Raw genomic sequence first — 16,578 nt, 5'->3', positions numbered from 1 at the left:
CTGTTTTTGACATTTGAAAAAGCCATTTTTATGATTTTTCAGACACAAAACCTATTGTAATTCGAAAATGATTTACTTTAGAGATAAGTCCACCCAAATCTTTTTGTTCATAATGAGAACAAAAATAAGAAGTTGTTTTCCACTCTTATTCCAGGCAAAAAAAAACATTTTACAATTTCTTTAGAAATTTTTGACCATGATTTTTTTTCGACAACATGTAGATTTCTTATCAGGTAACTATTTAATAAGCTTATACAAAAAAAATCTAATTGGAATATTTTTCCAACTAAAAGTCCCAAATAGCCTAGACTAAATGCTATAATTAACCCCAATCCAGTTAAAACACAAGCATCATCATTTTGCAGCAAGTCCTTGAAATTTGTTTATCTCAACAAGTATATTTAACGCAGACTTTTATCTTTTTTATAACATTAGTTTGTTTCCTGATAAAAGTTTATTTCAGCTGATAAAAATCTTTGGCTACTGATTTGTATTATAGTCGCCAAAATATTTTGAACGAAAATGTATGTTTATATAAATTATAAAATACCTATGTAATTATTTGACAAGATTAAAAGTTGTATAAGTTTTTATCTTGTGTTATCTGACATGTTTTATTAGTCTCATTTTTAAAGCTCTCATTATTTCATTCTTCTTTTGGTTGGATGTGGGAAAACCTGATGTAGGTTTTGTCTTTTTAGCTCACTTTTGAATCTGTGCTTTCCATATAATCTGTTTTTTCAATGGAAAAAAGCAGCATCTGCTTCTAAGAAGATTACTGAAGAAGAAATATTTTCAATAAAGGAAAATTAGCGCTCAGTATAACCTATCCTTGGATATTCTGGGCCATACCATTAGTGATCCCACATCATGACTAAGGTGTACACTCCCTCCTTAAATCTTCATTTATTTTCAACATGCTTCCTACCAAATGCAAATTATTTTCATGTGATGTCTAAGAAACTTTGGACTATTTACTTATCACCATCTACTTATTTCTATCCCCTGAAGTTGATTTTTGTTTTGACTATTGTCAAATCTAAATTCCTTAAGGAAGTCACAATAATTGGAAAATATCACAATGGACTACCTAACGTCACAATGGACGGGGTTTTAAAAACCTTTCCAAACATTTCTAATTTGTGTGTGTCCCATAAGAAGTTGGAAATATTGGTTGTTAATTTATTTATTTATTTAACCTCCTTTAAAACAAAAAATGATTGTTATTGCATTAAAAGAGTGCTTACTACTGCTCAGAACTAATAACTATAATAAAAACTAACCTAACCTAACCTAACCTAACCTAGACAGAATAAAACAAGTAAAAACACTATACAACTAAATTAAATTGTAAGACAAGAACTTTTGCAGACTAGAAATTTGTTTCAAAAGCAACTTTTATTGTTTCACAGAATTTAAAATAAAAAATTAATGGGAAAATCCCAGTAGTTGGCTGTATACCATCATTTAAAAAAACATACAGAAGTTAAAACACTTCACAATTGTATTTATTTATATAAAAACATATAGTTAAAACTTTTAAAAGTGTTATCAAAATTTATACAGTAGCATAACGTTTTCGATCTAATCAGATCATCCTCAGTGCCTTATGTAGTTGAATGTTCATTGTTAGCTTCAGCTACATAAGGCACTGAGGATGATCTGATTAGATCGAAAATGTTATGCTACTGTATAAATTTTAACGACCCTTTTAAAAGTTTTAACTATATGTTTTTATATACCTAAATACAATTGTGAAGTGTTTTAACTTCTGTATGTTTTTTTTAAGAATTTAAAAGTCTATATCACAGTTAATTATCACATGATTACATTCTTCTAACATCTTATTTATGGGTGAAAAATCAGTCTTATTAGTTGTGTACAGTTGCTTGTTAGATTTTTCGCTGAAATATTACTCCAAGATCTTTACAAGTGTTCTTTCTTCCAAATACAGTGCTAGAAATTTTGTATTGGTTCTCCATGTGTTGTGTTTTTCGAGTGATAGTAACAACATGACATTTAGAAGTGTTTAGAAACATTTTCTTATCATCGATCCATTGACTTACTGAGTTTAGATCACATTGCAGCATCCCAGAGTCCTGCAGAGTTGAAATTTCTCGAAATATCTTAAAATCATCTACAAATAGCAGGCTTGTCTAAAACTTCACACAGTAAGGCAAATCGTTAATAAATATAGCGAAGAGGACCCAAGTTGCTAGTGGTACACCTGATGTCGACATAAATGGCTTAGATAAACTGTTCCCCACTTTAACTTGATTTAACCTATCAGAAAGATATGACCTCATAAACATACATGCTTCTGAATCAAAATCAAATTTGCTGAGCTTTTCAATAAGTATACAGTGATTAATCTTATCAAAAGCTTTGGTACAGTCTAGGCAGTACAGTCTTTGGCACCAAAAGTTAAATTGCATTTTTTGTTGTGAATTGTATATAAATTTGGCTTTACACAAACTGTATTTTTGCCCATATTGAAAATTTTTAAATATTGCAAAAAATAAATAATAAAAATTAATTATTTATTAAGTAAACTTTTGACAAATAAATGTATTTATTTTACATACAGCATAGATTTTACTGGAGATTAATTTCAATTGTATCAAAACACTGCTTTAAAATTATATCAATTCTTTGATATTTTTGTATTGTAGTAATAATTAATTTAAAGAAAATACAAGCAAAAGATCCAACCTCCCGTTATCAAACAATCAACAATGATAATAGTATTAACGAAATGCCAAATCATTACTTAAATATTCATTAAATAGTAAATCTATTATTGAAATATTCAAATGACAAACACCATTAATTGCTTGAATAGATAAAGCTTTATAAATCCAAAAGACTAATGTAGGTAAAGATTATAACTTATTGTCGGTAAGAGAAAGCCAAGAAATGTCAACAACTTCGGAAAAGTTATAAAAAATTATATTGTTCATTGCCCTCTCAAGGATCATCACCAGAAATGGCAACATTTCATCTAACTGATTTAGACGGGAGGCTGTTATATGTCTGTAATAAAATTTAACAAATTTTCACTCATTAAAGCCTTAATTGATAGATTCGAAACGTACATTTTAAAAAATTAAAAGGCATATCTACAAATGGTGTCTATTCAACATATGGAACTAGGAAAGACCATGTGGCTAAATTTTTACGAAAAATTATCGGAATTTTAACAATACCAATAATACAACAGTGGTAATTATTAATTTACTTGTCCCCGTATTTGCTTTCATTAGCCTAAATTAAATCAGAAATGCTGTATTTAAGTCTACGTGTCATCTCCAGCATGTTGACCTGTACCACAAAACAAACCCGAAAGTTAATAACTAAAAGAAACTTACTGTACTGTAAAAACAGAAAATCCGTCCTAGAAAATCCTGGATCTTCGTAGAATCTCCAGCTTTACTTGGTCTTGCTGAAACAAGAAATCAAACGTTAGATTTTCACACCGAAAAAATATTTACACGTTGACGTACCTACTGCCAAGTAGAAAATGAAGAAAATTTAGATAAGAAGAGTACTCTCAATGCGCAGTGTCGAAAACTCATTCAACTGCTCAAGTACGTAGACACCGAATTTACCACCTTGTCAGGAAATTGCAATCTGCTGTCGACGTAGCCCCAGCTTCCAATAGTTATTGACAGATGGCATAATAATCGAAATTATGACAGGCTACGTTTACACTAACTGAATAAAATGTATAATTTTATTCAGTTTGTGCAAATTAAAAATTATATAATCACATTAATAGATATTTGATATTACCTATACAAGGCTATTTTATTCAGATGATGAATAAAATTATACTAAAAAATTCCTTTATAAAAGGTATATATGTATATACCTTAATATATACATTTTATAAAGGAATTTTTAAATAAATTTTTTGTGATACATTGTATACAGCCAGCTACAAGAATTTAGTTTCCTTGTGAAAATTATTCTGTTTGCTAAAGCAGAAAAAGCTAAATTTTTTTATTAACTTATTTGAGATATATAAAACAAAAGAACAATTTTCCAAACTTAAATTCGCACATTATTAACTCTTTATAAAAGAATTAGTTTAGAAAATGAATTAGTGGCATTTCTTTTCAGTTATGTACTTCTATATATTTTTATATTGTCTCTAAACTTTTCTTGTTGTTTGTAGTTATTACTAAAAAGATTATTACTAAAAGATTTAACGAATAAAAAAAGAAACAAAATCATTTAAAACATTTTATTTCCTATTTCGTACGTCTTCGGACAAAAGTTTTTAATGAGATGAAAAAAAGGTGACTTGTTTGTCAGTAGACTGGTGTTTCGTTTCGGATCCCAAGTATGAAAAGTATAACTTTTCTGGAAAGCATCCACGACTTTTTCCAAATTTTCTTCTTCTATGTACTTTTCAACAGAGTTGGTGTCAATTGGATAAAAGTAATTGCTAGAAAGAACAGTGATATCTTGGCAGATTTGAGCGCCGACATTTTGAAATGCTTCAGCTTCACAAGTTGATTTTAGAAACCTACAATAAAAATATTTAAAACAATAAAACAGACTTTTTATAGTTAATTGAAAAGAAAATTTTATTAAATGAATATTGCACCAATTTCTGTTGGTAAATCGATTAACCATTCTTGCTTACCTTGTAAACACGTCAGAATTATCCGTTTTTTGGAAGTTTTCACTGAACGTGTTAAATTGAGTGTTGTTGAATTTAGTAGCGAGAAAATTTAGTGAATTGGATATTAGTCTATGACCAGGACCATCCGCCTGGAAACCAAGGATATCTGTACTAACTTTTTGACTAGATTCCATACCAACAAAGTTAGCAGGAAGGTCGTCCAGCGGTTTGGTAACTATCATATCAAGGTCTATCCATATGCCTCCATATTTCCACAAAGTAATATACCTAAAATATATACATATATAGAGTTAATATTAATGTTGTAATCGCAAGTTTTAAGACTCTAAAGGTAAATAAAAGAAAATGGTACAGTAAGTGGTACTGTAGACTAGCACAAAGCTTCATAGTACCTAAGTTTCTGTATTTCTAAATTTAAAAAAAAAATTGAAACATTTCAAAAATCAAAATAACAATATGGTCAGTTTTGACATTTTGTAGGTATACCTATCTAATGGCATCTGCTCGTTAGGTGCACAAATCAACTCTTCCGCTGTGACTGTATAAATATGTAAATGTTTTACCAATACATAACTTTTTTTATCGCACTTTAATACAATAGTTGAACTGATAATAGCAAAAATCTAACATTGTAAATATACAAATGGTTACTAGGAAAACATTTAGAAATGTTCTGAGATAAATGAAAAATGGAAATGCTGCTAAATATCTTCTAAATAAAGATAATACTCCAAAATAATGGCACACCTCTTCTATTAGCTTACAATGTAATAAAAATATGCAGCAATTTATTTATTATAAATGTATTAAATTATAGTGTAACCAGTTCTGTAGGGAAAAGTGGGGATCATTCGGCACATTTAACTTTAGCGATTAAAATCTAAAATATAGCTAAAGATGATTTGTTTCACTCTTCAGTGTTAATGGGGGATATTATTTTACACATATTTTAAGTTACTAATTCACTAATTTTCTATAAGTTATATTGCCGAATGATAACCACCGGTGGGGAACATTCATCTAGGATTGATCTGGTTTGTTAAAAGTTAAATACAAAAAACACATTAAAATAAGTAAACAAAGGGTTTTTTTATTACCATTACATTAAACACCAAACTGTAAGTAAGTAGGTAAGTAAACTAAAATTAATCGCTATTACTTAATGTGGTCAAAAATTTATCTTACGTTCAAAGACAAAAAGTTAACATTGAACTTAAACACATTCGAAGCCCTTTTGTTCTATAACTGAAATATTGTTACGATAAATTCTGACCCAAAACCGTAAACATATTTATTACTAATATTCTCATTCATTCACGTATTTTCTAGGTAATATCTACCTGACACACGATGGGTCCCCCTCCGCTATAAAAACAACAATCGAACTTTCTGGAGACGAGCCGATATAAAAATACCAGTCTTGAGACCATTCGCCGCTCTGTCTAGTAGTCGAGAAGGCCATCGACTTTTCTAGTCTAATAGTATTGGGTATATAACAGGACCTTTTTGGAGAAAACGGGCAGTCAGAAAAGAAGATCGCGACGCGTTTCAAATGTAACGTCCGTATAGATAAATTATGTAATTATTAGTCAAATAAATTGTTGTACAGTGGTTTAATAAATTGATATAAATTATCGTGTTAATACAATCGTGTATCGTGTAATAATATCGGTAAAATAACAATAAATTAGAATTAATAAAGACATAACAATATCATCAATATCAGGAAATTAAAACTGTTATTTGCTTTTTTGCGTAAGAATTTAACTACAAAATCGGCATCTTGTAGGGAAATGATTTTTCCTATGTAATAAATTTCTAGTTTCTTAGGAACCACAAATCTTATAAGTATAAAGGCATCTATAGAAAGAGTATCCTTATCGGAAATAAACTTCATATCCGGCAAAAAATCTTCGTCGGACGACTCAACTAACGAAAGATCGATACTAGATTTTCTTGAACTGGATATATTTCTTTTGGCACTGTTTCGTACCAAATCTCTTTTTACAGATTTTTTCGCTTTTATTCTTATTTTTCCTCCCTTATTCTAAAATTTCAGTATATATTGTTGCCTTAGATTTTCGGGAAGTACTTTTTTTGTTAATTTCGACATTTGCCTTTGGGAAGGGTCTAATTTTATCTAAACACAAAGGATTTGAAGTAGAGGGTACTGGAACTGTCATTTTCTCGATAGTAAAGTCTAGCATTTCTGCCGGAGCTGTTGGGGTTGATTCTCTGTGGACGAGAGTATTCTCAGCTAGTGGTTTGTCGGTCACTTCGCTTGCTATAAAGTCCGTATCGTTAAATATTTGGCGGTTTAAAGTCCAAAGTCCAGTATTTTTGAAGAAGCTTGTAGTGTTTAATAGAAAAAGGTTTTGCACCTAATGATGCGTAGCCGCTAGATATGTTTTAAAAGGGCCGTAGACTCCAACGTTTAAAGGCTGCAACCTGTGAGTGATATGAGGGGGGAACGACAGCAGTACGATTCCATTTTCTTGATACAGTCTTATTACTTCCACAGAAATGTGGGATTTATCGTTCTTCTTCTTCAAGTGCCCTGTCCGTTGCGACCGATGTGAGCCCAAACCACTTCCTCAGATTTTTTAGCCACGAGTGTCTTCTCCTGCCTGGCCCTCGCTTACTGTCTATTTTTCCCTGGACAATCAATTGCAGTAGACGGTACTTATCGTGTCTCAATATGTGGCCTAGATATTCAAGCTTTCTTTGTTTAATTGTATTCACGATTTCTTTCTCCTTTCCGATTCTTTGAATTACCTCTATGTTGGTAACATGTTCGGTCCAGGATATACGAAGAATGCGTGAATGCTTCTAGTTTTCTCGTGAGCGTCTCCGTCAGCGTCCAGGCCTCCACACCATACAGTAAGATCGGAAAAATGTAGCATTTAACTAGACTAGAATCGTTATCTACAAGCAGCAAAACTCTATTTTGTTGAGTACATTTCACATGACTGACGAAGTGTTTTATTACCCCAGGAAAAACTTCTGATGTCATCTATCCCCTTTTGTTTCTAAAAGCAATAGCTGAGGTTGGATATTTATCTCCTAAGTATTCTACTGGGTTTCTTATTCTAGGGAATACAAAAACCGATGGAACTGTTCCTTCTGCTGCATTAACAATACCAACAAAAGTAATAAGTTCCCCCCTGTCTTGAGAAGATATATGAGCAACTTGCTTTTTACCCTTAGGAGCAACAACCCTCGTAGGAAGCATTACTGTCGTCAAGCCAGTTTCATCTAAGTTCCACATTTCTTCTGGTCCAAACATGTACTTTTCAAGAATGGATATGTATTTGGAGAAAAAATCATTAATGACAGGTTTATTAAATGCCATTGCCCTGCTGATGCTTGTGTTCTCTGGCTTACGTAAAGATATATCTTTTTCGTGCCTTTTCATAACGCCTCTTAACCAGTAAGGGCCTAAGAGATGAACTTTTATTATAAAACAATTATTATAATAATCATATGCCACAAACCTACGATCTTGTTAAGATTCCAAGATGTTGGCACCTTACATCGCAGTATGGAATTCGCATAATCGAAGGCTAGACTGCTTATTTGCTTGTAGTTTAGCCCATAATTCAAATTAGAACATTTTTTTATGTAAAATACAAGTTGTTCGTTTTAATATTTGTCTTGATGTATATTTGCCTGAAAACGACACATCCTCCTCACTTTCCTAACCAGAATCCTCCCAGTCAGTCAGAATCTCTGCTTTTGATTTGAGTCTGTGATGTTGAGCTCTGTATTTGAGTTTATGTTTTGCCATAATAATATAGGTAACATAGTAGCCTAGTACGGATTACACAAATCAAATTTTTATATAAATTTATATAAATTTATATAAAAACTTACCTTGAAGACACTATTTTATACTTCACTCGGAAAAAATATCTAAAAAACGTGGGAGCACCAAGAATAACTAGCCCGGTAACGTACTGATATACTTTCAATCGTTTATACTAAAACTGGCGCGAAATTCAAATAGAATTCAAAATTATTAAGGATAGCCGAATGTTCCCTATAGGCGAATGTAGACCTCTTTCCCCTACTAAGGTTGTATGGTAGAGGTTTAAAGAAATTAATTGAAAAGCATTTTTCAGATGTCGAAGAATAAAGAAGTGTAAGTATATGTGTATATATTTAAATTAAAAGACCATATTTACCTAAAAGAATCAAGTGCGTCGTTTATCACACCTCCAAACTTCTCCGAAAAGGCTGGAGTAAGCACGTCCTCCATAAAGGTACCTTTGCTAAACTGATTAATGTTGGCATAAACAAATTTAACATTTTTGTAAGTCAACAATCCTTGTATAAGCTTATCCGTATCGTCGTCTTCCATTTTTATAACACCAGGAGAATTGTAAATCAGAGTTACGTCATAATGGGGGTTCAAACGGGCGGCGCTCTCCACTGCACACGCGTGTCGAGCGGAGATGGTAATTTTGTCCTTAGTGTTAGACTCGCAAGAAGTTTCGTGAAAGAATATCGTTTTTTCTGAAGTGACTTGTAAGTCCAATATGTTAGGTAGAGTTTCCTTGTCCTCTATGTAATAGCACTCCTTTGGATATGAGGCTGCTTTATCAGGTGTTGAATATCCTAACATAAATATACCACAAAGTAGGACTATTAATAGTATCAACGAGGTCAGGTATTTCCAAAAAGTTGTCCTTTTTCTTTTATAGGTGTAATGGATGAAATAAAATAAACGCATGGTTCTGAAATCTTGCTAGGAAGTACTAAGCTGAAAAATTAAACGAAGGTGTTAAGTTTAGAATAATTTATTGGATTATTGGACTGTTATTATTTTGTATATAGTAGAAATCGAAAATCTCACACTGATTTATCAGTCTGTCCCAATGATTCTGGGGGTGGGGGGACAAAATACTGACGACGCGAAAGATGAAAAAACCGTTTCTTCTTCTTCTTAAAGTGCCCTCTCCTCAATGGAGGTTGGCTACTACAATTTTAAACTCTTCTCTATCTTCAGCTGTTCTTATTAGCTGTTCAAAATTTAGCCCTGTCCATTGTCGGATGTTTCTGAGCCACGATAGTCTTTTCCTTCCTAGGCCTCTCTTTCCCTCGATTTTTCCTTTCACTATAAGTTGGGCATATTGGTACTTATTATTTCTCAGTATGTGGCCTAGGTATGATGTTTTTCTAACTTTTACTGTGTTAAAAAGTCCTCTTTCCTTGCCTATTCTATGCAGCACTTCTTCGTTTGAGGTATGCGATGTCCATGAAATTTTGAGTATTCTCCAGTAGATCCACATTTCAAAGGCCTCCAATTTATTTACGGTTGATGTTTTAAGGGTCCACGTTTCAACTGCATATAGAAGAGTCGACCAGACATAGCATTTTGATAAACGTAGTCTAATTTCGAGTTTTATTCGAGAATCACAAAGCAGTTTTTTTATTTTTTCGAAAGATTTTCTGGCCTGTTCTATTCTCGATCTTATTTCTAGATCAGGATTTAGGCTGCTATCGATTCAACATCCCAGGTACTTAAATCTATTGACCTGTTCTAAAATGTGCCCATTTATTGTGCAAGGTTGAGGTACGTTTTGGTTTTTTCGGATTGACATCACTTTGGTTTAATGTTTATTTTCATACCAAATTGCTCACAGGTCGAGTTGGCCTTGTCGATGAGTCGTTGTAGACCTAAGTCGGAATCCGCAATTAACACTGTATCATCGGCGTATCTGATACTATTGATATTTACGCCATTCACATTGACTCCATCCTTGGAATCCTCCAATGCTTCTTTAAATAGAAACTCGGAGTAAAAATTAAACAGCAGAGGCGACAGAACACATCCCTGTCTAACTCCCCTCCTAATTTCTACTTCTACGGATGTGGATCCTTCGATCCTAACTCTGACGTTTTGGTTCCAGTACAAGTTTTTTTAAGAATTTGATGTCTTTTCCATCTAAACCGACTTCTTGCAAACGTTCTAATAGTAGGTCGTGTCTTACTCTATCAAATGCTTTTTCGAAGTTTATAAAGCATATAAATATATCTTTCTGTTGGTCGTAGCATTTTTGGGCGAGAACTAGTAAACTGAACAGAGCTTCTCTCGTTCCCATGCCGGCTCTGAATCCAAACTGATCGTCTCCGATGATTGTTTCGCACTTTCTATAGATACGATTATGTACGATTTTTAGTAGGATTTTTACTGTATGACTCATAAGGCTTATCAGACGGAACTCATTGCAGTGTTATAGATTTGGCTTTTTTGGTAGTGGGATGAATATTGACTCCAGCCAATCTTGGGGTATTTGGCCTGTATCATTAATGCGATTGAATAAAAGGACAAATATTTCGATATTTTCTTCGCTGATTAATTTTAACGTTTCTGGGTATATTCTGTCTGGACCTGGGCTTTTATTTGTTTTAAGATGATTAATTGCATTTATGATTTCAGATTTCAAAATTGTTGGCCCTTCGTTGTTATTTTCCAATCTTGGTTCTTCTCGTATGTCGTGAAAAAGAATTTTAATATAGTTTTCCCATTCTTTCAGTTTATCTTCCGTTGATTCTAGCAGTTTGCCATCCGTGTTCAGCATGGTGTGAAAAGTCGTTCTCTTGGTAGTCGATGTAAACTCTTTTACCTTTTTATGTAAATTAAAAAAATCATGCTTTTGTTGTAGTTCTTCTATTTCCACGCATTTTGTTTCCAGCCATTTGTCTTTTGCTTCGGTTATTTTTTTTTCGAATTATTCTATTTAGTCTTTTGTATTCTCCGTCCTTGTCATTTTTTCCTTTAGATTCTCTTCATTTGTTTATTAATTGTAAAATCTCTTCTGTCATCCATTCCTGTTTGTTATTTCTAGGTGTTACTTTTAGATGTTTTCCGTTACATTGTTCATTTGTTCTTTAATAGTTTTCCACAGAACGTTTATGTCATCGTACTCGCTAATTCTATTGTGGTCGATATTTCCTAAATTTTTGTTTAATTCTTTATTTACTGTCTGATGTATGGTGTCGTTTTTCAATAATTGGATGTCTAATAGTTGGTGTTGAGGTTTTTGTTTCTTTATTAGTTTCCATCTTGCGCGAACTTTTGCATTAACAGGATTATGATCGGAATTGATGTCAGTTCCAGGATATGTTTTTGCACTGATGATTGCATTGTGATATCTTTTGTTGACCAATATGTAATCTATTTGGTTACGGATTACTCTGTTTTCATTGTGTTGTGGTGAAGTCCAAGTGTACAACCTGCGAGGGTGTAATTTAAACCATGTATTTGTCGCTACCAAAACCTTTAACACTCTTTATCTGTACCTACAATACCAGAACATTATTATCTGAAGAAAAAGTCACCGAAATGGAAATCGAGATGTCAAAAGTAAAATGGGATATCATTGGAGTCAGTGAAGTAAGGCGACATGGAGAAAACCTGACAACACTAAAAACAGGGCATATATTTTACAGTATAGGTATTGAAACCGAATCAATCGGGGGAGTCGGTTTCTTTATACACAAAAGACTTGCAGATAATATAGTAATTACAAGAAGCATATCCACAAGAGTAGCCTATTTAATCGTAAAGCTAAACCGAAGGTATAAAATAAAGATTATTTAAGTATATGCTCCAACAACGGACCATCCGGATGAGCAGATTGAAAAATTCTACGATGATTTCTCAACGGCACTGAAAGAAACACCAACACACTACACGATTATATGCGGCGACTTCAATGCAAATATCGGTCTAAAGCAGGATGAACAGCAAACAGTACTATATAGGTAAATTTGGTTCCAAAGGCAGAAATGAGCGAAAAAAACATATATTCAACGATATAACAATCCTTAATAGCTTTACCACAGGCAGCGATTATAGAATGGTAAGAGCCAAACTAAAATTAGACTTAATAACAGAAAGATCCAAAATGATTAGGAAGAAAGCCAACCCGATATGGAACGACCCAATGAATTTAAATGAATACTAAAACAATATCAATAAAATCCTACAACAAAATGAATGCATAAATAATGTAAATATCCTAAACGAAAATATCCTAGAAGCTATTCGAGAGGCTCGAGTAAAATGCTGCCCTAAAAGACGCCAAGACGAAAAAATAACCATTGAAACAAAGCAACTAATGGAAACTAGAAGAGAAATCAAAGGAAACGAATGCATTGACGAATAAAAACAACGAAAAATAAATAAAGAAGTATCAAAAGCTATAAGGAAAGATTTAAGAAAATTTAAGAATGAAAAGGTCCACCGAACTATAAATGAGAATAAAAGTCTGAAAGTCGTGAGAAGATGGCTATGGCTAAACAATGGAAAATGTGAAATACACAAACTAATGAACAAGAAGAAGTCCCCATATCAAATAGAGAAGAACTACTACACATAGTTGAAGACTTCTATCAAGAACTATACACAACTCAAAGAGAAGACCAAACGAACTTGGAAGTTGGATCACTGGTACTTATCTTCGTAGACTTTCTCAAAGCCTCGATACCGTGGAATTAGACAGCATTATAACTGCTCTGAACAATAGTAGAATAGACTACCGGCTTACAAAGTTAGTACAAACATTGTAGCAAAACGCCAACTTTTTCTCGGTCTATCACGTTTTCTCTTTCCTTCTGGTTGCCATTTTAATATTTCTTTTGGTATTCATTCTTCATCCATTCTTTGTATGTGTCCGAACCAGATAAGTTGTTTTGTTGTCAGGTCATCTGTGATTGTTCGTTTGATTCCCATTATTTCTCTAATGCGTTCGTTGGTAATCCTTTCTCTTCTAGATCTTCCTGCAGCTTTTCTCCAAAAATCCATTTCGGTCGTTTTCAGCGTTGCCAGTGTTCTTTCTTTCAGTGGCCATACTTCACAGCTGTATAAAGTGATACTTTTTACTATAGTCTCATATATCCTCTTTTTATTTTCTTTGCTGATGGATTGGTCCCATAAAATGCTGTTTAAAATTGTAATGGCTTTTCTCCCTGACGTATTTCTCTCTCTTATGTCTTTGTCTAATGTTCCATCTTGTGAAATAGTGATACCTAGATATTTGTAGCCACAACAGTGCTTTATCGTGGTGTTATCGTCTAATATGAGATCTTTTTGTTCTACTCCAATGCACAGGTATTCGCTTTTCTTTTTATTTACTTCTAGACCCCATATATCATATTCTTCAATTAATTTTCATGCCATATAGTTTAAATCGTTATAATCTGGAGTCATTATTACTTGATCGTCTGCAAAGTTGAGCGTATATACCATAGTGTTGGTGAGCGGTATACCCATTGTCCTGCATTTTTGTTTCCATCTTTTTAAAGCACTTTCGAGGTATATTTTAAATAAAGTGGGGACAGACAACATCCTTGCTTTAATCCTTTTGATGTTAGAAATCCATTTCATGGATGTCATTTTGATGTAATTTGATGATGTTATTTGTATCCCTGCTTTTATTTTTGTTATTGGTTGGTTGTATAGCACTTTGACGGCTTTTATTAATTCTTTATTAATATTCGTGCTTTCTATTAATTGCCACAGCTTCTTCAGTGGAACGCTGTAGTAGGCTTTCCGTAGGTCCATATAAATTCTTGATTCCGTGCCATCTTTTTTTTATTATCTGGGTTAAGGAGAAAATGTGGTAAATAGTGGATCGACCCGTACGAAATCCTGCTTGTTCTTCTGCTTCATAATCTAAGTATTCTCCCTCGATTCGGTTCTTTAAAACCTTTCCATATATTCGACTCATAGATCCGGTTACAGCTATTACTCGGTAATTTTCACAATTATTTTTATCACCCTTTTTATGTATAGTACTGAGGTATGATATCTTTCATTCCGTAGGGATTTCGCTTGTGTTTATGCATTCTTGAAATAGTTGTCGAAGACATTCGTACAATTTGTTCGTTCCATACTTAAACAATTCCCCGGGTATATCCCCTGGTCCGGGTGCTTTGTTCCTCTTCAGCTGTTTACATACATTTTTAATTTCCTCTGTTATTAATCTTATTGGCGAGCCGACTATTGAAATTCTATCTTGGTTTTGATTTCTATGTTCTTGAAATTCGACTTTATTCTCTACCAAAAAGTTCTTTGAAATACTCTTCCCAGTCTTCAGATTTTATGCTGTGTATTACTTCTTTATTCTTTTCTTTTCTCAATTTTTTTTATCAGTTTCCAGCTTTCTGTGCTTCTGGTTCCTCCTAGATAAGTATTTATTCGTTGGCTGTTTCTTTCTCAAGACTCGTTCTTCTTCTTAGAGATTTTCCTTCGTACTTCTGCTTGTTTTTCTGTATATTTTATTTTGTCTTGTATTGATTTGGAGCTTAAATATTGTTGGTATAGTTGTCTAAATACTTGAAGATGGTGTACAAATGCAATATTCGTTATAAAGCAAATTACTGAGAAATCACTATAGTATAATAGACCAGCATTTTATTGTCTGATTGACCTAAAGAAAGCGTTTGACAGAGTAAGACTCAAAGATTTAATCCATTTTCTGTATAACAGAGAAGCTCTCCTAAATATTATAAAAACTATCGAAACAAAACAACAAAATGGAAGTCAGAATAGATGGATAACTTACAGTACCTATAGAAACAGGCAGCGAAATAAGACAAGGAGATTCATTGAACCCCATGCTCTTCAATTTGATCATGGATGAAATCATCAAAAGCGTAAACAAAGGAAAAGAACACAGAATGCGAAACAAAGAAATCAAAATACTCTGTTACGCAGCCGACGCAATATTGATAGCCCAAGATGAAGATAGTCTGCATAGACGGGTCCACAGATTTAACATAAGAGCAAAAGAATTTAATATGACAATGTCATCTCAGAAAACTAAAACAATAGTAGTCGGCAAAGAACCAACCAGATGTAAAATAGAAATTGATGGCATCAGTATTAAACAAGTAATGTAAATAAAATACCTGGGAATTACACTGTCTAGCTATGGAGACCTGGACAAAGAAGTGAGAGATCAAGTACAAAAAGCAAATAGACTGGCAGGATGCCTTAATAACACGATATGGCGAAACAGACACATTAACACTCAGATAAAATCAAGAATTTATAAAGCCAGAGTAAGACCAATAATGACATATGCCTCAGAAACAAGACCCGACACAGCTATAACGCAAAGGCTACTGGAAACGGCAGAGATGAAAGTACTGAGAAGAATTACAGAAAATACGCTGAGAGATCGAAAGAGAACTGAAGACATTAGAAGAAAATGTATCGTACAGTGTAAAAATGAATGTATACAAAATAGAAAAAAAGAATGGAAACATAAGTAGACTGGAGGAGACCCGTGTCGCGAAAATAGCAAGAGATAAGTCACCAATTGGCAGAAGAAGTATCGGACGACCGCGCAAAAGATGGAGTGACAAAAATAATAATTATTGAAAGCATCGTATTTTTTAAATAAATAATTCAAATTTTAGTACTTACCTGCAAAAATATGTAAACCATAAGACGAAGGCCTTTCTTAAAAACTACACCGTTAGATATTTTTTTTACTATTCCTGGATTTTCAACAAGTGTAATAGTATTTAAATTATTTATTATTCTGAATTTTCAATATGGTAGTTGGTTAAAAATTATCTTTATGGTCTGTTAATGTCTTATCATAAATTTGTATATTTATCAGAAATCTATGAGGTCAAACCGAACTAACAGTAACTTTTAGTTGATAATTGAAAATAAAACTCTGGCAAAAAATAATTTTATTAAGGACCTTTTATAGATTTTTATAATATACTGGCTGAACCGGCAAACTTCGTACCGCTTGAAACAATATATTGATAAACAATGTCTTTGTTTTTTTTGCATTGCATAAATAAACAAACTAAAAAATGTTAAAGGTTTCTAAATTTCTAAAAGAATAGCTGCAAAAGAGACTGTTAGAGAACCATCACCTCAAAAATCTGCAAAAGCA

At 32.9% G+C, this 16,578-nt stretch overlaps 2 protein-coding genes across 2 annotated transcripts in view; both read right to left on the bottom strand.

Moving 5' to 3' along the window:
- Window positions 1-3,589, bottom strand: part of Dp1 (satellite-binding protein 1 Dp1) — a 36,726-nt gene extending 33,137 nt beyond the window's left edge. The window contains exons 1-2 of the mRNA XM_072531420.1: window positions 3,504-3,589; window positions 3,369-3,442 (exon numbers count right to left, since the gene is read on the bottom strand). The gene's annotated coding sequence lies outside the window, so the exon portion shown is untranslated. The remainder of the gene's footprint in view (window positions 1-3,368; window positions 3,443-3,503) is intronic.
- A 642-nt stretch (window positions 3,590-4,231) lies between these two features.
- Window positions 4,232-16,248, bottom strand: LOC140440511 (lactosylceramide 4-alpha-galactosyltransferase-like). The gene is made up of 4 exons (XM_072530896.1): window positions 16,092-16,248; window positions 8,836-9,413; window positions 4,652-4,918; window positions 4,232-4,531 (listed from the first exon to the last, which is right to left on the bottom strand). The coding sequence occupies exons 2-4, from the start codon at window positions 9,381-9,383 to the stop codon at window positions 4,237-4,239; spliced, it is 1,110 nt and encodes a 369-aa protein (XP_072386997.1). The 5' UTR covers window positions 9,384-9,413; window positions 16,092-16,248; the 3' UTR covers window positions 4,232-4,236.
- Between the last annotated feature and the right edge of the window lie 330 nt (window positions 16,249-16,578).

Source organism: Diabrotica undecimpunctata, chromosome 5, assembly GCF_040954645.1.
Source record: "Diabrotica undecimpunctata isolate CICGRU chromosome 5, icDiaUnde3, whole genome shotgun sequence".
Taxonomy (NCBI): domain Eukaryota; kingdom Metazoa; phylum Arthropoda; class Insecta; order Coleoptera; family Chrysomelidae; genus Diabrotica; species Diabrotica undecimpunctata.
The sequence above is the reverse complement of the archived record's forward strand: the minus strand, read 5'-3'. Positions and strand labels throughout refer to the sequence as shown.